This window comes from Fonsecaea multimorphosa (assembly GCF_000836435.1).
Source record: "Fonsecaea multimorphosa CBS 102226 unplaced genomic scaffold supercont1.15, whole genome shotgun sequence".
Lineage (NCBI taxonomy): Eukaryota > Fungi > Ascomycota > Eurotiomycetes > Chaetothyriales > Herpotrichiellaceae > Fonsecaea > Fonsecaea multimorphosa.
In genome coordinates this window covers 628,550-648,539 of record NW_015971649.1, presented here as the reverse complement: position 1 = coordinate 648,539, position 19,990 = coordinate 628,550, and the positions used below count along the sequence as shown (strand labels likewise).

Sequence of the window (19,990 nt, the reverse complement as noted above, 5' to 3'; positions counted from 1 at the left end):
GCCCTCCTGCAAACACCCTGAAACCTCCAGATCATCGTTACTGCACAATAAGGTAGAACATGGCCCTTGCCTGAACCCCGATACCCAAGAAGCGCCACTCCTGATCTCAGGCCGCGTCGCTAGTCAACAGCAATTCGACGACGACGTGACTCTTTTCGTACTCTGGATGTTGCAGGACTATCTTCGGCGTCCGCGGTGCATTTGCAAAGTTCTTGAGGCCGAGTCCATTGATTCCTCCTCCTAACATAGCTTGGGTCTGCGTTTGAGCTGCTCCTGAGCCGCCGCCGCCGTCGTCGAGCAATTTGATGTCTTTCCCTGCAATCACTTGCTTCAGCCGACCGTTTTGAGCGTCGCGTATCTCCACAAAGTCGTTATCAACCAAGATCAGATACTGGTTGTAAAGACATGCTGCTTTCGCTCGACCAACGAATTCCATCACCACGCCCCTCGAAATGTCTCCATGTTTGTTAACATAGACTGCACATTCTTCGAAAGTGACCAAGAATTCCGCTTCTCCAAGCCTAAACATCCCCAGAGGTTTAAGGTCTTTGATCCGAGTCGCAATAGAACTGAGATGGGCTTGTGTCTCTGGCTGTTCGCTTCGCAGATTCGGCACACTCCAGGTTTGCTTCTTCTCCAGTGTCAATACTTCCACTCCTCTTGCTGTCGATATTGCCAAGCTTGACTGGAACAAATTCAATCCATAGCATTCCGCGGGAATATAAAACTCGTCATATTCCCGGAAGAATTCCGTCTGCCCACGCCGAGACGCTGATGGCAGGAAACGCGACCGGCTAGTGGTGCTCTTTTGAAGGACAGGTTCGAGGACCTTGAAGGTCGACGCTATGCCATCCCTTTTCTTGTAGAACACCAGTGTCCGCTCTTTCATCCTGCCCGTCACGAAGAAGCCGATATCCTTGGAGCCGGACAACTTCTGTGGAGCTTTTCGGCTTGAGTCATTTTGCGCAACTGGATTGCCCGTGGGTGGACAAACAACGTCGAGATGGTAGGCAATAAGAGCCTTGTCTGAAATGAGCAAAAAGAGGTTGAACTCTTCTAGTACGGCGATTTGAGTCACCCGTTGCATTTGAATAGCCTAGAAAATGTTAGTCGAGTTCAACATCACCGCCCAATAGACTCACCCTGACCCAACCCCGAGAATTTTGATACTCGGAGATGTACACACCGTAGTCGGTCCCAATGGCGCACATAAGCCGACCGTATGGCTGATTGAACACAGTGGCACAGTTAACAGGAGCTCGGCAGACCGGTGCCGGTCGGCCCTGGCCTTCAAATTTCTTCTCGGCTTCTCGAATGGCCCTGTCCAAGGGGGTTCCCTTGATCAGAATCCGCTTCGCGGGGTACGTAAGGCCCTCATAGCCAAATGCTGTGTCCGCCAATACTCGCAGCTTGAACGGTTCGGCATTTTGAGAATACAATGCCTCAGCATGCCTCGTTTTCGCTTGAATGATAGCCTCGCACCAGTCCTGCCGATTTTGGGCACTAGGCGCGTAGAGCGTGTACGTTTCCGTCTTGCCAAGATGCTTGACCCGGAAAGGGTACATGATCTTCTCCTCTTTGGAACTGCCCGACTCCAGTGTAGTGATGGGCACCATGCTCTGGCTTGCATTGCCAGATCCTATCGAAAGATTGGTATTTGTATGTGTCAATGGACCTGGAGTGCCGCCGCTGGCAGTAGACTGCGCTCTCGTAAGCCGGTTATCAGGGGTTACTTGGCCACGGGGTGCGACAGTTGTGGTGACCGCTCCGATCCCCTTCATCGAGGACTTCACAACTGCCGGGTCGTTGGAGCTCTCAAGGACGAGCAAATCCATCGGTATCGGGACTTTGGAGACGTCGTAATATCCCTCCCTGCGATCACGACTGAGAGGCTTCGCCAGGACCAGGTAGTGATCGAAAAGGATAGCGTGCGTATCGACCCATTGAAAGCCTTTACCTCCAGCACGCTGCAACTCGCCCCGGAAGATGATTTCTCTCCCTAGATGATCGAGGTTCAGTTCAACTTCCTTCTCCATTGGTGGTCGAAGCCTCAGTTTGGTTTGCATTTCGATCAACTCCATCTTCTTGGTCATTTCCGCAAACTTGGAATCGCATTCGAAAGTGGCCGCTCGAATCTCATCCAGAGCAAAGGCCAAGTTGGCCTTCTCCTCGGAGTCTTTCAACATGTTCTTTTGGACAGTAGAAAGTAACAGGCTATACCGCTGCAGCCTGGTTATTGGGGCCTTCAAGTAATTGTCCCATCCTAGTCTGTTCGACCGTTTGTCTTCCCGAGCTTGGTCAAGGAAGTTTTTGAAGGGGATATTTCGTTCGGCTTCGCGCCGCATGAGGTAATCCGCTCGAGGAAAGTTCGAAGCGTACTCCACATATACGGGCCTAGCTTTACGAATCCATTCGCGGAAGATGTCGCTGAAGCCGACAATCCAGGGCCCTTGCTCAGTCTGCCGGTATTTGAGCTGACCCAGGAGGAAGTCTTGGTTGACTTTCTTGACCTTGTCCACGCCACCAAACACCTCCCTCAGAAAAGTCGGCAGTTTTTTGGTAGGTATGATAGGCGGTTGCGCGCCGGAAAGCCGATCTCGATACAGGATTCTGAGTACATCCAATTGGCTGATGTAAAGGTCTTCACTTGTGACAATTTCGTGGAGGACGTTTTGGCGTTCAATCTCTTTCTTGTCGTGTGTCTCGACATCCTCTTTCTTGAGCTTGTAGAATGTAGCCCAATCTTCAGACTTCTTCTCAACTGGCAGGCTGTCGAGATCGAGTTTCTTGAGAGTCCGCATGCAGTGGTAAGAGTAACATCGCCCACGGGTATGGTACAGATGCAATTTCGAAGAGTAACATCCGGTGCCTGTCAGCTGATATAGAACGCCAGACATCGTCCCAGGACCGAACTTGACCCATTCCTCTTCTCTGACAAGAGCGTTGGCGTCCAACATTTCCTTAACGACCCGTTCTCCCAAAGATTCAGCCTCTGTGATGTACATTGTTGGCACCTTATTCATAAAAAGCGCAACAATGCCTTCAACAATATTGTTCTCTTTCAAATCGACTTCTTCCTCAGCCAGCTCCCTGATCCACGCCAGAATCGAACTTAACGCCCAAGGTTCCGAACATTTCTTGAATTGATCAGTCGTCAGCTTGGATGGGTTGTATCGCTTCCGTGGAATTGATGGAAGATCCAGTGCGACCGCAGACTGTGGACTGGCAATGTCATAAAGGTCAGACATCGGCCTCCCCTGCTGCCGCAGAAGCCTCTGACGGTCTGCATCTGTTTTCGAGCGGTTAACTTGTTCGGCCCTAGGAGCACTCCGTGCACTGGACAGCGAAGTAGATCGAGGAACGCTCGCCGGGCTAAGGAGTGTGCTGGAGTAAGCATCTGGGGCAGAGGGATACACGCGTGAATTTGGATCAGTGTACTGGGAGAATCGGCTTTGTTGAGTGTATGTGCCAGCAGGCATCAGATGCGGTATTCGAATCGCCGAGTCTGAGAGCGAAGGAGGAGGCGGAAGTGGACGCTGCTGGCTCATACCAGGATGGAAGAACAGGTCCGGCATTTCTTCTCGTGATGGACTTGAGCTTGCCGAAGTCCGGCCAGTTTCTGCCTCAATCATGGTTGATTCGTCTCCGTCTTCGTAGCTCAATCGCCTGGGGTGTGGACTGGGTTCTGTCAGTCCGCCCGTGCCCCCAGTGTCCACTCGAGCAACATTGTGCGTGGAAGAGAAGGGATGGACGCTTTCAAGTGGCGGGATCGACTCAAATCCGCTTGTCTGCGACTCCCTTCCCTCCGAGGACACACCAGAGCTGCGTACTGAACTCATTCTCGTGTTCAATCGTCCATATAGCTCGCTTTGGGGCATGGCTGTTGCAGCAGCCGCATAGTTGGACATGACAGATTCGCCATAAGCCATGTCAGGCGCATATCCCCCACCAGCAAGACTTAAGTCACCGTAGCCTGCGTAATCACTGTCACTGCTTTGCTCTTGGGAAGAAAGTCTCGCAGCCGCTTCGTCCGCACGTGGCTGGCTTGGAAAGAGGGTGGCCGACCCACTACGCCGGCGCGCATCCTCTGCCCTTTCTTGTTCGTCCAAGGCTTGCATTGCTGCCAGCCCGGCAGCAGCCTCAGCGTCACTGTCGTCCGTAAAGGCTCCATAGTTGATGTAGGCGTCTCCAGTGGAGGCGATATTCCCATTGAGATGCGTTGGCGCCTCGTCTGGGGAAAGCTGGGGTCTGGGCGATGGTTGTTGGAAGATAGCATCTTGTCGTGAGTCCCGTGAATTGCGATGTCTGAAGTCGCTACCTGACCTTGTATGCCTGGAGGTCTCACCTATCGCCTCGTCAAGGTCTTGCATCAAATCGTCGTAGCCTGTTGAAGCAGTGTTGCGAGCTCCGCTATGCCGCGAGTCTGTAGCATTGAAATAGTCGTTTTCCGACTCCGGCTCCGACGGGAGACCTGGGAGCGATCTGCCTTGAGGATGACGGTCGAGTGTACTCGTACGCTGAGGGGACCTGTTAGAAGGCTGTCTGCTCGGCGGCGTAGGGAGGGTAGGTTGAGGCGACGCAGATTGATTGCTCATGCGGCTCGCGAACGACGAATTGCGATTTATATCAGGAGACGAATAGGCGGTCAGAGTTGAGTTTGGGTATGTTGCCGACGAGCCAGTAGGGTAGGGATATGCCTCTTCTGGTATACTTGCCGTCCTTCCATGCGGTGGGGGCACAGGAGCCGGGGCAGAGTACGTCGATGAGGCGCCGTAATGTTGGGCAGGGTACTGCTGGGATATGTCGTGCTGGTACGCACCGTAGGCTTGTGGATTGGGGAATGTGACTGCTTCAGACCGAGGAGGCGGCGGGGCTTGCTGGGATGAAGTGTAATTATACTGAGAATTCGCATCGTAGGACCCGTAGCTGTTGTAGACAGAGGTGCGACGAGCAAGGTTCTGGTCGCCATACGCAGCTGGAACATACGGCTGATAGGTGCTTGTAGGATGGACGGACTGGGGGGCTGCATAGAGTTGTGGATTGTAAGAGGCCTGTTGTTGCTGCTGTTGGTGATATTGAGCGGGATTGTAAGGTGCGTGAGCGGACGCCGCAGCCTGATATTGATGCTGATACCCGCTCAATGGCGCATGCTGAGTGTTTGTCCGGAATGGCATCGTGACCGAAGATTGGACGCTCGCCGACATAGTTCTATTCACTGGAGGGCTCGCTGCCGCTCCTGTGGGCGGCGGAACATACGAATTGTGTCTCTGTCCTCCCCGCGGCTGCTCTTCTCCATCGAAGTACCTTTCGTCGTCTCCGGCGTCGAAGCTGGACGAACGCTCGAGAGGTCTGGGAGGATATATGGATTGTGAGCCGTAGGGGACATGGCCACTGTTCTGGCCGGACGAAGGGTGGTTGCTCGACGGGTAGTAAGGCTGCCCATTTTGTTGGTAGCTGGCCATGGTCAGCGCAACGGATGGACTATGCGATCGGGAGGCGAGAGGGCGGAGTCAACGCAGAGGCGGCTCGGGATGTCGCTGGGCATATTCGAGGTGCCTCAAATGCCAACAGCACGAATCACTCTGCGGGAGTTTTGTGATGTGCTGCGCGAGTCGTCGGTGACGGTTTTGGAGGTGCTGAGATCGCAAGGCAGCCTGAGGTTAGGGAGGGTTTGGCCACGAACGAATGTGCAATAGGTACCTAACGAGGCAAGGTGTTCGGAGGATGAGCCCAATATCAGGGCGACACTACAATGAGCGCTAAGATGTAAATAATACCGAGATGAGGAGCGTATAATCCATTTGCACAAAATTGAATGGACAGATGCAGTTGAATGCTGCCAGCCAGGCCAATGTCGCAGTCTCGCAGAGGGTGTGGCGTAGTGTGCTGGCTGTCAGCGGGAAAGGACTTGACTTGACTTTAGTTAGCATCGGGGAATAAGGCTACCGAGGAGCCTTCACAAGCGCATCGCCCAGCACCCATCGCCCTTCGCCCACCTGCAGGGCCTCCGTAGGCACCGTTTGGGACCGAATGGGGGACTGGTCTCTGCGTGGCCTCTAAAGTAGTGCCCTCTCAAGGCTGATTGGTGCCTGGCGCCCCATGAGAACGCCAAACTGGCCCCCTTCTGACTGTACTTTGTAGGAGCGAGGTGCGGTACTGCTCCTCCTGCTGCATATTTTCAGGAACCTCAATGGTCTGCCAAAACAGATCCTGCGACATTTAAATTGTTCCTTTGTAAATTGGATGCCATTTCAGCTGCGCTTTTCTTTTCGCTCTTGTATAGTAATATCAATGATGTCCCACAAAGGCTAAGGTTGGTTCTCGTGGCCAAAAGAATTCATCTTCCTGCGACAATGACCCAGTCCAAAGATGCAGGCCTGCCTGACCTGGGCTTCACACAAGTACTTAGTACCTCGTACCTGTATGGTGATGAGGTGATGCTGGAAATCCTCAGCTTCCCTTTCACGCCCGAATCACACATGTGCAGCACTCGCCTCCCCCTTCTGTGGAACTCACAATTGATGCTCTTTCAGTTCCTTCAATCCAAGTCAAGACTCCTTCTGTTCTCGCATGGTCTTCAATACTCCTTCGGCTACCCGTACCCCTTCGAGACCTGCTGGAAACCCACAATAGATCGCAACCTGCATCAGAACCTCTCGAATCTCCACCTCGCTCGCCCCGTTGTGAACCGCCCCTCTGACATGCACAGCTAGCTCAGTCATTCGGTTCAAAGCACAGAGCATGGCGATATTTAGCAAGCTCCTGGTCTTGCGCTCTGCATCTCAACGTTAGCCTTTCAATCTTGAGGGAATACCATCACAAGAGCCCTCCCAGATATGAAACAGACTTGTAAGAAGGGGAGAGGGATTCACCAAGTCCCGGCCGGGCCCAGATCATTCCCCATCCCACCTCCGTAGCGAGGTCTTGCATCGGCCGAGCAAAATCGGTCGAGTTGTTCTGAAGAGAGCGTTGGACATGTTCGGAGCCAGCAACTTCGGTTCGGATCTTAAAACCCTGGTCGTAGAAGATCTTGTGGGCTTCGGCCACGCTATTCTCCTGTGCATTCGACATTGCTGCGGGCGGATCGGGTCCAATACACTCGGTACCTCGTACGGTTTGCGAATCTCAGCAAGGTTGACGAAAAGGTGTTAAGGACAATTCTGGGGTGAAAAGGACGACAAACGCAAGACCGAGGTCGCCCGGATAAGCCCCACTAACCTCAGTGAAGTGTATTGAAGTTGTGACTGATCAGACACAATCTCGACAACCCCTCGATAACCGTACTGACCTCTGATCACCCTTGGACGCCTCTAATGCGGGGCTACGACGATGGCTGCGCCTGGGATTTGGACGAGTGAGCAAGGCTGCATGTTGGAGTAACTCGTAGTGAGGGGGAGTTCAACGCCCGCAGTCGAGATACACATACCCAGACAATCCGTTGCCCTATCGCGAGTTCATCACCAGATGCTCTCTTCAGTACGCCAACCCTACGGCATAACTACCGAGAAGCAACAAGGCCCAAGATTCTACCATCCTCTTCGTTCCATCCGACTTGCAGAGGGACAATCTCACCAAACCACTGCCCCACCTCCTCCTGGCGAGCGCAGCCTATTGCCCACCAGCGAGATGCTCGTGGCCCTCTCCACATCCGGAGAAGCCCCCATAATCTTCGGCATGGGTTCAAGATGGTGTTGCATCTCGTGATATTGATGGCACGCACATGGAGAAAGATCGCGGGGCTTCACTGCCTTGCCAAATATAAGACCAAAAACACACTAGAAATTTCCAAAATATCGTCCACTTGTTACTTATTGTCTTTTACTTGGAGTTTTTATACCCCTCTCGCGTGTTCTTACAGCTTTCGACATACGGCATCGAAATGGCATCCTCTGACAAACCATGGACAATTATTGTCGGTGCCGGTCCGTCAGGCCTGCTTCTGGGCCTGATGCTGGCTAAGAAAGGTGTCACCGTCCATATCCTGGAAGCTGCTGGTGAATTGGACGACTCTCCTCGTGCGGCGTATTATGGCCCTCCAGCTGCCTATGAGTTACGGCGTGCAGGAGTCATTGATGACGTGCGAAAGGAAGGATTTGATCCGGTAAGGACATGTTGGAGAAAACTTGACGGTACCTATCTCGCCGGTTTCGATTGCAGTCTCATGCACGACGATCCAGATCGGCTGGCGTGCCTGCCATTGGCCCAACTAGATCGATTGCTCTACAAACACGCCATTCAGCAACCCACTTTGAAAGTATTCTTCAACCACAAAGTTGTGGACATCGGTCAGGATGATGACAAGGCATGGGTGGATGTGGAAACCCCAGAGGGCCAGAAACGCCTCGAGGCAACGTACATCGTGGGCTGTGATGGTGCGTCGAGCATAGTCAGAAGAAAGCTGTACGGAGCGAAGGATTTCCCCGGTTATACCTGGGACAAACAGATCGTGGCGACCAATGTAAGTCATTGAGTTTATCTGTCAATGCCGTTTCTCATTCGCGTCTAGGTGGCCTACCCCTTCGAAAAGTTTGGATATGACGATGCCAATTTCTTCATCCACCCCGAGCACTGGCATATGGTCGCCCGTCTCACCAAGAATGCCGATGGCAGCGGCTGGTGGCGTGTCAGCTATGGAGAGATCTCTGGACTCACTCGAGAAGAGCTCATTGCACGACAACCCATGAAATACGAGGCCATGTTGCCCGGTCACCCCAAACCAGGAGAATATGACCTTGCGGCGATCAGCCCGTACAAGATTCACCAGCGCTTGGTGGAGAAGATGCGAGTTGGCCGGTTTATGCTCGCTGCAGATGCAGCACACAGTAAGTCTAACAAGTCGCTGTGTGTGCACTGTGATTCTGACGCTTTAACATAGTCTGCAACCCTTTTGGCGGTCTCGGACTGACCGGTGGTCTCGTGGATATTGGGGGCCTGTATGACTGCATGATTGGTGTCTACGAGGGGAAGGCGGATGAAAGTATCCTCGACAAATACTCGGAGATGCGGCGCCAAAGATACCAGACTGTCACGGATCCCATTTCCACGGATAACATCAAGCGACTATTTGATCAAGACCCAGATAAGGCTCTTGAGAACGACTCGTTCTTGAAGATGCTCAAGGACATTGAAGGCGACGTGGAAGCCCAGCGAGAGTTCATGCGGTCACCAATGGCACTTCGGTACGATTTCACTCAACACTATAACACCAGCGACGCGACGAACGGGAGTCAAGGAAGCGGAGTGAAGAACGGAGCAGTCTCATCGCACGTGGAACAGGTTGCTGTAACGGGAACGGATTGAGCCAAGTGGACACAAGGGTTGAAGGAGAGCAATCTTGAGCTTCATGTCAAGGCTCAGGCCATCTGGTTGCCCTATCAAATCCGCTGATAGTTTTATATGACACAATGTGTCCCTGGACTGCGGCAAGGAGCCATTGGGAAAGCCACTTGTCATAGTCTTGGTTGCGAGAACGGAATGTCGAGGATAGCAAGATGCAGATGCTTTTCTACGAGGCAGATGGGCACAATAACCCGGAGGCTCTCGAGCAAGCTAGCATGGAAGGAAGAAAAGGACTGAATGTGGCTGCGCGAGCTAGGTGTTTGTGCCCTCTCAACTACTAGTACCTACCTAATAATTAGTCGTTCGTCAGCGGGCGCATTGGCGAATGGTCACTACTACCTAGGTACCCATAGGTACCTAGCAAGTAGCTCCCTATGTACTAGTACTGCCTAGTATGTACCTAGGTAGTACCGAGTACAGCGTAGTGGCATTTGCCGAGTTGCATGTACCGAGTACGTCATTTGAATTTCGAGGTTCCGCATTGGCCGCCAGGCGCAGTCTTTCTTTTCCCATCTTTCGTTCGTTCGCCATCAAAAAGTCTAGACTGCAGCTCACAACCCGCCAACCTCGTTGCTAGAGGTCAATCTTGGGGCTGTCATCTTGTTCCATTGTCGAAAGATTGTTGCAAGCAGGCACTGTCTGTTTTGTGCTCGGCCATCGAATTCTGTCTGTACCTCGTCCTCTTCCTGAGCGCCCCTCTTGCTCTCGCACTCCACCCAGGCAACCCTCGCCATCCTGATGAATGCTTGATCCACAACCATGAAGCCCTCGGATCATGGGCCTCTTCTCCGTCGCAAGTCTTCGACTCCTCACTACCAGACATTTGGCGGCATCTCACCTCCCAAGTCTCGAGGGCGACCGCTGTCCGATTCTTCCAACTCTTCCAGCCACGACCTGCACAATGGACAAGACAGCAACCACCACCACAACACGCCGCTGCCAAAGAAACAGATGGCTATCTTGGCCGTTATAGCTCTGTGCGAGCAGACAGCACTCAATTCTATCAGCCCCTACTTGCCTGCGATGGCCTCGACGTTCCCCGAAGTGAAACCAGGACAGGTGGGCGTGTACGTGGGGTTGATAGCTTCTGCCTTCGCGCTCGCGCAGCTGGCGACAAACTTCTTTTGGGGATGGCTGTCCGATCACATTGGAAGAAAACCGGTGATATTGATGGGCACAATATTTACGGCGGCTTGTTTCGTGGCGTTTGGGTTTGTGAAGACACTGCCACAAGCCATTGCGGTTCAAGCATTGATGGGGCTGTTGAATGGGAACCAAGGTGTTGTCTCTACCTGCCTTGGTGAGATCACCGACCGAAGCAATCAATCCCGCGCTTTCACCTATCTCCCTGTCATCTATGGTCTTGGAGGTATCACCGGCCCCGTCATCGGTGGTGTGTTGGTGTTTCCCAAGAATCCTTTCGACCATTCAAAGCCGAACCCGTACCCTTACCTTACACCGAACCTCCTTTCCGCAGCAATCCTCTTGATAGACTTCGTTCTTACGTCTATTTTCCTGGAGGAGAGCTTGGAAGAGGCACAGTATCTCCAACCTCTAGGGTCCAGAGTACGGAACATCTTTACATGGCTTTGGCAATTCACCTCTTCCAGCAGACCTCATTACCTGCGACGAAAGGGAAAGAGCCATCAAAGTCCAACCCACGAAAATGGGCTTGCCGAGGTTTCGGACGACGAAGATACGGATGGCGGCGTGGAAAACCCAGGATTCTTCCCCGCTTCGGACGAATTGAAGAGGAAAGACGTGCTCAACCGAGACACCATTCTTCTCCTTGTGACATACCTCATTTTCCAACTATCCAACATTTCTTTCAACTCACTATATCCCATTTTCGCTCAAGCATCACCACCCACCGGCCGAAACCTCGACCCAGAAGAGATCGGCCTGTCGCTCGCCTTTGCCGGAGTGGTGACCATTCTTTTCCAGATCGGTATTTTCGGAAAGTTACGGGATATGATGGGGAACAGATGGGCTTACAGAACTGGTTTGGCTGGGTTTGTGATTGCCTACGTCTTGATGCCTTGGGTCGGATACAAAGACGACGCCGATGGAAATGTGGGTACACGTGGTGCGGCATGGCTATGGCTAGAGATTTGCGTTGTGCTTCTTATCAAGACTGTCGCGGCGGTTGGTGGTCTGACTAGCGCTCTGCTGTTGGTGAGTCTTTCTGCACGGCCAAGGTGAATAGTTCCGCTGACCACATATGCAGATCACTAATTCGGCTCCTAATCACTCTGTTCTGGGAACCCTTAATGGCCTTGCGCAGACTCTGTCGGCCGCAGGTCGAGCGGTTGGCCCCTTCGTTTCTGGTGGTCTCTTCTCACTGGCCACTCGAGTCCACCCCAAAGGAGAAGCCCTTGCTTTCGGTATCTTTGGTGGTGTCTCATTCATCGGTTTCCTGCTAAGCTTCGGCATTCGATCACCCAGCTTGGAAGCCGAGGGGTGGGATTCGGAGAACGGAGATGAAGAAAACGATGACGGTTCTGACAAATCGGAAGATGATGACGATGATTGAAAACGCCGAATCCTCAACTCAAGTACGGTGTGGAGGTATATTCGACGGTGGATGTTAGGGTGTATTCAACCCAGCGATGGCGTTTAATGAAGGTATGTAAAATGAGCAATGGTAAAGCAGGGGGCCTGCAGACGGTCTTTCTTTGTGGAATGGTATAGATTACGGTCTATAATAGCGTGCTCTCTCAGAGGAGGAGCCACACCTACCTAGGGAGGTATGTTGGTACTCAGTATATTTTGGGAAGAGGATCTTTGATTGACAGAACGGCGAGGCTGTCAGATAGCCTTGGCAAGTGCAAATATGGCGGTCAATCCATGGTGGACAAGACTTCCACGCGTGACGTCTCTTTTCTCTTCCTTCATCCCACGGGACACCTTGTATAGATTGCTATGGCATGGGGGGAGGTGGGAATTATCATTGTCAGTTGACAGTTGCCGCAGAGGACCACAAGCAAATGCCAAAGAGAGAGTGACGACACTGTACCCAAGTGCAGAGGATCGAAAGGAAAAGAAGATGAACGTGTAATTGCAGGTGGTTAGAGGTGCCCAGGTGTCCTTCACTTCACTACCCCTACCTTTGAGTTATGTGACCATCATCGTCCTTCATTACATATTGCTAGACGTGATCGAGGTCCCTTCTTCCTTTTTTCCTCCCTCCTCTTTTCCGAGTCGGGCAGAACAGTCTCCGCAGGTTCAGGTAGTCTTCCACGCATCGCAACCATGATGGTCTTCGCCACCCCTTTACCTGGAGGTCGAGGTCGAGGTCGAGTCCGTCGATATCTTACCTGGAGATCGGCACCGACGCTGACACTGACGCTGACGTTGATCGTGGTCACGCTGCTTGCGGTCCTCATCTTTATCCTCCTTCTGTCACAGCGCGGGTTCATGCGCTGGACGTCCAAGTCATCACGGACTGCGCTCTCGGAGGGACTCCAAGGGGTTTTGCAGAGCTACGCGGCTCAAGTCGTCGTCGTCAATGCCAGCACGCATCCGCACCTGTTCTCTCCCGTGGTCTCAAAGCCGCAGGACATGCCCCTACCAATGGCAAACTCTCTGATCATGCAGTTCACGCACTGCCCCCTGGCGCCGAATCCGTATACATCACATATCCGCTTACCGAACGTGCTGTACAATATCAGTCTCGTATCTCCTCCACATGCACCAGAACATCGGGAGCGAAGTGAGAGCAGCTCCGAGAAGAGCTCCAACGATGACGCAGATACACAAGGAAAGGAAACAAAAACGCGCTTCTTCAACCCGGCCATCATCGCCCTCCCACACTGGTCCGGGCGCGTGAAATATGTCCTCGTCTCCCGCCTCGTCACGACGGGATTCCATCAGGAGTCGCACATCTGTTTGGCGGATATCTGTCATCCTCCTCTTCAGCAGTCTTCACCGTTACCGCATTCAGTCTCGAGATCCTTCCCGCTGGAACGCAGCAGCAATAACGCTACTTCAACTGCCCTTCTTCATCTTGCAGGTGGTCCCGCCGACGCTGATCCTGCTGCCCCACAACGCCTCGAAAGACGGCAACGGCAGCCTCGATCCCAACAAGCTCTATCCCCCGGGCCAGACACCAGCCCCTGCTCCTCCTTTGACCTCTCTGATTCCCGACTCGGCGCGCACGGCGGCCTACGCTGCCTGACAACCCCACGAAAGATCAACATCCCCCCAACCCCGGCGGAGAACTGTACCGACTCGTGGCTCGCGTTTCCCGACATCCCGGGCTTCCACGACCCTAGAGTCTTTTGGAGCGGGAAAGGGGAGCCTCTGATCCTGGTGAATAGCGCCAGTCGCTACGGGTGCGTCGGGCTCTGGATCGTGGATTTGAGAAAGGTTTACCCGGAACTCGAGGGTGTTTTGGATCGTGAGCACCACAACCACCACCAGGCGATCGATGGAGCAAAGGTGAAAGCGAGGGATACGGAAACCGGGTTGCAGACAGAAGAGGATCAAGCGCGCAGAGGTACCGTCCACAGAGGATCTCTCGGCGTGAAGCCTTTGATGAGTTACCCCCATCTCACCGAGATCACACGAAACCCCAGGGAAAGCCGGGCGCGTGTGGAGAAGAATTGGATGCTCTGGTTTCCGAGTGCCGGTGAGGCGTACGTCCAGTATAACCTGATCAGCCAGCAGGGCACAGGAGAGGCGGAAGAGGAAGAAGGGTTCAAAAACGAGATGGAGATGCTGGCAAGACTCGGATTGAATAATGCCACCACCAACGCCCTTCTCCGCCTTGCCACCAATAATGCCACGAACCATACTGCAGCTTTCTCAACAACACTCCACCACACAAGCTCCTCCCGAAGGTGGACAGAAGAAAGAAGACAGACCGATAAGAAGGGAAGAGGACGCACCTTTGCCAAACTCACCGGCAACGGCTTCACCACGCCAAACCTCACCTCGGCCCTCGAGAAGCCCTGCTTCTCCGAGAAGGAAGGACACTTTACAGACTCCCTTGGCAACAGCGGCCACTGGCACCAAGGCTCCAACTCGCTACGATTGATCCTCTGCACAAGGGCACAGGCGAGGAGTGGTGATTCTGCTTGCAAGGATGACGAGAGCGCGAGCGCCAATGGCACCGCCGTGACTATTGGTCGCTCTGTCCACTTTGCAATCATGCATCGAAAGTTCAGCAACGAGTTGGATTTGCCGTTACGGTATGAGCGATATGTGGTTGTGTGGGAAGGGAGGGAGCCGTTCCAGATGTTAGGGGTGAGTCGGTTCCCGTTGTTGATGAGGAACGAGAAGGCCGGGCCGTGGACGGAGGAGGAAAACTGGCCCCATCAGCCCAAGGAAAAAGGATGGAATGCGACCAAGGAGCATGTACTACATGAAAAGAAGGGAGGGAGGGTGGTTAGAAGGGGCGATGAAGAGCTGTATGGGAATGAGGCTGAACAAGAGGACGATGACTTTGTCAAAAGTCAAGCTTACTTCACTTACACACCAAGTCTGGCATGGGCGTGGAGGCCTCATTCTGCAGCGGCAAATCAGGAAGAGGAGGATGATGATGTCGAATACATGTCGCAGTTGGGGACGGGATATTTGGGCGACGACGTGTTGATCGGAATCGGACTGGAAGATGTGAGCCAGGCTTTTGCAAGGGTCAAGGTCGACGATCTCTTGCAATGTTTGAGGTTGTGTCCTGGGGTCAAAGTCGCCGACGAGGCAAGCTAGGTTCATTGATGGAAAGGAATTGCTGTACATGCCCGGTCGTTCGATGTCTCAATCTCAATCTCAACTTTTGACCATTTCCATTTGCCAGAGCGTAAACGGGGCGGACGGAACAAGATTTGAAACCCTCAGATAAGCTCTCTTATGTTTGCTCTGATAGCCAGCAGTACAGGTGACCGTCTTGAATACGGATGCACGCTCCCTTCGGCTGTCTCAAATTTGGCTTATTGGACTTTGGTCTTCATCGGGTCTTTTGATTCTCGCTCCACGCAGCTCCGCCCTGCCTCCCACCTCACCCCCGTTGGGATTTCCAGTCATCATTCAAAACGAACACAGTCCCGTTAACATCTTCTCCTGGTAGACCCAGAAGTCGAAAGCAGATGAAGAGTTTCTGGGAATCGAGTCCGCGTACCACGACCACAACCCGCATTGCTGCGCAAAAAGTGAGGCTCAGATTGAAAACTACTTTTTTTTGGAGCGTGTCCTCATCAGCTGTAGGTAGGCGAACGGGCTGGTGCTGCGTTGGCCAAAGAACAGAAAGGCTCCCCAGCAGGACCTGCCGCAAACGCCTACACCACGTGTAAACAAGTTTATTGACCGACTTGTTCGCCTCGGACAGTGCATATTGTCTTCATTGCCTCAGCTGTGTCGTGGATACGAAAGGAACCCATGTTTTCCTCCTGCCCATGATTCTCTTTTTCAAATTTTTTTCTTCTCAAATTCTTCTTTCACAACAAGCACCGTTCCCGCGGCACCAGAATCGCACACATCTTGGCGAAAGAGGGAGATTTTGGCGTCGCTTAGAAAGGGGGTGGTTTCTAAGTTGCGTGTGGAAAAAATGGGAGAGACGGAGCATTTCTTGGAAAACGAGGGTGGAAGTCGTATCTTCATCGACAAAGGAAACATAGGCCGTTAACAAAAGGCGGGATATCTCTTCGATCTCTGTTCTTGAAAGCGTCACCGGGCCAAACATCAAAACACGACTTCCGCAGGTGGTCGGGAACTGGCAGCATTTTGGGGGCTGCGTGAACCCTGTTTCACGGCTCGCGTGTGACGTTTGGGGGGTCCCCTCGACGTGGGTTTAGCTTGGTAGTGAAGAGGTTTTGTTTCGGCATCGAGAAATCCTGCCTGCGGGTACGTCAGAACCGCATCTCTCTGACGCCGTCGGTTCGCGAGGACATGAGAATCTGGATACTGACCTTGAGACCTGGAGGCAAAGAGGAAGGACTTTTCGAGGCGTCCAGTGGCCGTGGGGAAAAGCGCGTGCCGGCTAGTGATGACGATCCTTGTTCAAGTTCTCGGCAGGGGCGGCGGCAGCCTTGCCGGAGTTCTGTGCCCCTGACCACATGTACCTAGGTATCTACCAGCTATCTACCAGCTATCTACATGTACGAGCCTGTTCTTCCATTGGTCTATCTAATACCCACGCTTAGCTCCATCAAAAATTCCTTCTGCAAAGCAAAGAGCCGTGGCAAAATACTCGCAGTCGGTCCTGAAAGGTCTCATGTCATACTCAGGCCGCACTTCCGGGGGTTTGTGTCTTTGCCCAACGGCTGTTCGATATGCCAATGGAATCGAAAGAACCCAATGTGTCACAATCATGACGCTTACCAACTGTGAATTACTCCGTCTGGGTCGTACTACTATATGCCTAGCCAGGGATGTCGACGCGCTCTCGATAAGACATTACTGACTCCCTCCACCCGCACACGGAGTGCTTGATACCCATCTCTCTCCGCCATTCACCGCTGCCGTTTTCAAGATGTCACCCAAGAAACAACGATATATGCACGCTGGGGACAAGGCTGAGTGAGGCTCACGGGAGCATACTCACATTATGTAAGCCTCGTCGGTGCAAAAGACCCAATTTAGATATCGCCTTACACTACCGAGTACATATTTGATCCTCGCGCCGATCCCTTTTCTTAGTTGTCGCCCTTGATATGATCCTTGTCCTCCCACTGCTTCCGAATGCTGAGGCTTTTCGAACCGCTTCCTGTTCTTCACATCGTCTCGAAGCGCTTCTACACCCTTCGCATTCTACTTCTCCGCTAGTCCTGAACGACCATCTGGGCTCGGATGACGTAGAGAAGAATGGAAGAAGCGGTTACATACACCGCTGGCGATACATCCACCCCACCGGATCTGCGACTCTTACACTTCAACGACGGTATGACCAGCCTTTTCATTAGAGATTGCGATGTTTCCCCCTTGGATCAAATCGATAGTAACACCCTCAACATCTAGTCTATCATCTCGATGCCTTCTCGAGGGAGCCCGTCGGCGGCGTCACCCGCTTCCAGACTGTCTGCAACTACTACCGAGATGATGAACGGTTTTCAGGTCAGCCAGGCTTGGTCACGCTGTTCTCTGGAGATGCCTTTAATCCCAGCTTGGAGAGCAGTGTCACGAAAGGCAGAGTCCACCCATCCCAAGTTGATCACGCGAGCAGTGTCACTGACGATGACAGGGAGTCATATGGTACCTGTGTTGAATATGATAGGAACTCAGGTTGCCTGTGTTGGTGTGCGTTATGTACCTAAAAGCCGCCAGCCACTCAACTGATCTCTGGCCCAGAACCACGATCTCGACTTCGGCGTCAAACAGTTTCGAAGTCTTGCGCAACAATGCACATTTCCTTGGTTGCTGGCCAACGTCTTGGGTTCGCGTTATATAATCTGGACGGACTGCAAACGAATACTGAGGATTTCCTACAGATCCACAACATGGCCCGGATGTTCCTCTCGGCAATGCATTGAAGACCATCATCCTAACCTCATCCAATGGCATCAAGATCGGAGTTATTGGTCTCGTCGAGCGTGAATGGTTGGATACTATCAACTCTTTACCTCCCAACTTGATCTACAAATCAGCATCCGCAACAGCCAAAGAACTGGTACCAAAGTTGCGGGAACAAGGCGCGGAGATCATTATTGCGCTAACCCACCAACGAGAGCCGAATGACAACAAACTCGCGGAAAAGACCCCAGAAGGCCTGATAGACCTAGTGCTTGGAGGGCACGACCATTATTACCAACATTCGCTGATCAACGGAACTCATGTTCTGCGGTCAGGCAGCGACTTCAAGCAACTTAGCTATATCGAAGCACGACGGCGGCGCGGTAGCGACAAAGGATGGGATTTCCATATTGTCCGACGGGATATCGTGTCAGATATCGCGGAAGATGGAAAGATGAAACAAGTTGTCGACGAGCTGACGGCGTCCCTGAAAGACAAACTGGAAAAGCCGCTAGGATATACTGCTGCTCCACTCGATGCGAGATTTACCACAGTGCGCCTGAAGGAGTCGAATATCGGCAACTTTGTTTGCGATCTGATGCGGGTTCACTATAATGGCGATTGCTGTCTCATGGCATCTGGCACCATTCGTGGAGATCAAATATATCCGCCAGGAGTTCTGAAACTGAAAGACATCATGAATTGGTAAGTCTTTGAGCGGCCATTCCTTTGGGTCATCTTGAACCGCCTGCTGATGGTCCATGTCAAGTTTCCCATTCGAAGACCCGACCATCGTCATCCGAGTCACAGGAGCTGCCTTGCTCGCCGCTCTCGAAAACTCGGTGGGTGCATACCCTGCTCTTGAAGGTCGTTTCCCTCAAGTCTCCAATATTACTTTCGAATTCGATCCATCCCTGCCGCCGAACCACCGAATACAGTGGACCAGGATTGGCGGTGAGCCACTCAACCTGGAAAGAAAATACGTCCTGGTCACACGAGGATACATGGGCAGAGGCAAAGACGGGTATGACTCTTTACTGGTTGAATCGGAAGGGGGCGAGGCGGAAGAAATTGTTTCTGAAGAGAACGGCATCTTGATAAGCATGATGCTTCGGCAGTACTTCATGTCTTTGAAAATCATCGGCAAGTGGAAGCATTGGGGCAAAAGCTTGAGTCGGCATTGGAATGCCATCCACGAGGATTTGCACGAAACGCACCCGGTGGTGGAGCCGAATCTCGACAACGTGGACGAAAATCCGATGAAGCGAATACACAGTAAGACAGGAACGACAACGCCCCTGGATGACTCGGAAGATGAAAGCAACCACCGCGTGCGAAGTCATTCGGATCGGCTGAGCGAACAGGAATCTCTGATTGCCAGGAAGGTGACGCGGAAATGGCGTCGTCTGGCAGGAGTGCGTCATGAGGCGCCGTGTGTCGATCCTATGGACGAAGGCGAGTTTCAGGTTGATTGGACCAGGGTAAGTACGAGGTGTTGGCCATGTTGAATCAGTTCTATACTACAGGCTCTAAACACTAACCTTGTGCTTCAGGCCATTGCACCGAGATTGGAGGGTCGTATTAGAATGGTCAAGGGCGCGAAGGCAGCAGAGATTCAGTCTTAGAGATCTTTGTGGAGCAACAGGGTTTCTTGGAAGCCTCGCAGCTCAGCCTGAGCCGAAGCAGATGGGCAGGGGGTGTCCAGGGCGTGAGAGACTGGCGCATTGGTAAGCTCATTGCTGGTCTCCAGCAGGTACACTGCAGGTATCCGAAAGATATGTCGGTCGACTGGGCTCGATGTCGTGGATAGCCCATGGAGAACGAGGCGGAGGGCTTGCTAACCTTGCTTGATTTAAGTAGCTCCCTCCAACCTCGTTCTCACCCTGTTCGTCTCACCGTTACTAAGCCTGCTCGTTTACTTTTCAGACTACTCAGTACCGAGTACTATTCCAGAGTCTTTTCGCCCTGCAGCTGTTTCCTTCCCACTAAGTATCTTCCTTGGTATCTCACTAGAAGTCTGTCGTACGTGTGAGCATGAAATATCCTTCCGATGTCGCCTGCCAAGAGTAGCAGAGGGAGGGAGAGGGCTGATTCCGCGGGGACGAGTCAAGATCAGTGCCTGGGCCTGGCAGTTTGGTTTTCGGTAGAAAGATTCTGCAGGGGCAGCGGAAATGGGGAACTGGCTGAAATGGCCGAAATGGCCGAA

At 52.7% G+C, this 19,990-nt stretch overlaps 6 protein-coding genes across 6 annotated transcripts; 4 read left to right on the top strand and 2 right to left on the bottom strand.

Moving 5' to 3' along the window:
• Window positions 1-106: 106 nt before the first annotated feature.
• Z520_07589 (uncharacterized protein) lies at window positions 107-5,462 on the bottom strand (the record flags this gene model as incomplete). Its single annotated transcript, XM_016778086.1, has 2 exons — window positions 107-1,096; window positions 1,143-5,462. 2 exons carry the CDS (start codon window positions 5,460-5,462, stop codon window positions 107-109), a joined length of 5,310 nt encoding a protein of 1,769 aa, XP_016630992.1.
• A 1,086-nt stretch (window positions 5,463-6,548) lies between these two features.
• On the bottom strand, window positions 6,549-7,071 carry Z520_07588 (uncharacterized protein; the record flags this gene model as incomplete). Its single annotated transcript, XM_016778085.1, has 2 exons — window positions 6,549-6,775; window positions 6,873-7,071. The coding sequence occupies 2 exons, from the start codon at window positions 7,069-7,071 to the stop codon at window positions 6,549-6,551; spliced, it is 426 nt and encodes a 141-aa protein (XP_016630991.1).
• Window positions 7,072-7,879: 808 nt separating this feature from the next.
• Z520_07587 (uncharacterized protein) lies at window positions 7,880-9,300 on the top strand (the record flags this gene model as incomplete). The annotated part of the gene is made up of 3 exons (XM_016778084.1): window positions 7,880-8,458; window positions 8,507-8,822; window positions 8,876-9,300. The coding sequence occupies 3 exons, from the start codon at window positions 7,880-7,882 to the stop codon at window positions 9,298-9,300; spliced, it is 1,320 nt and encodes a 439-aa protein (XP_016630990.1).
• A 798-nt stretch (window positions 9,301-10,098) lies between these two features.
• Z520_07586 (uncharacterized protein) lies at window positions 10,099-11,872 on the top strand (the record flags this gene model as incomplete). The annotated part of the gene is made up of 2 exons (XM_016778083.1): window positions 10,099-11,514; window positions 11,567-11,872. The coding sequence occupies 2 exons, from the start codon at window positions 10,099-10,101 to the stop codon at window positions 11,870-11,872; spliced, it is 1,722 nt and encodes a 573-aa protein (XP_016630989.1).
• A 719-nt stretch (window positions 11,873-12,591) lies between these two features.
• Z520_07585 (uncharacterized protein) lies at window positions 12,592-15,048 on the top strand (the record flags this gene model as incomplete). Its single annotated transcript, XM_016778082.1, has 1 exon — window positions 12,592-15,048. One exon carries the CDS (start codon window positions 12,592-12,594, stop codon window positions 15,046-15,048), a length of 2,457 nt encoding a protein of 818 aa, XP_016630988.1.
• Window positions 15,049-17,139: 2,091 nt separating this feature from the next.
• On the top strand, window positions 17,140-19,409 carry Z520_07584 (uncharacterized protein; the record flags this gene model as incomplete). The annotated part of the gene is made up of 7 exons (XM_016778081.1): window positions 17,140-17,215; window positions 17,293-17,448; window positions 17,498-17,571; window positions 17,623-17,707; window positions 17,763-18,489; window positions 18,554-19,265; window positions 19,338-19,409. The coding sequence occupies 7 exons, from the start codon at window positions 17,140-17,142 to the stop codon at window positions 19,407-19,409; spliced, it is 1,902 nt and encodes a 633-aa protein (XP_016630987.1).
• Window positions 19,410-19,990: the final 581 nt, after the last annotated feature.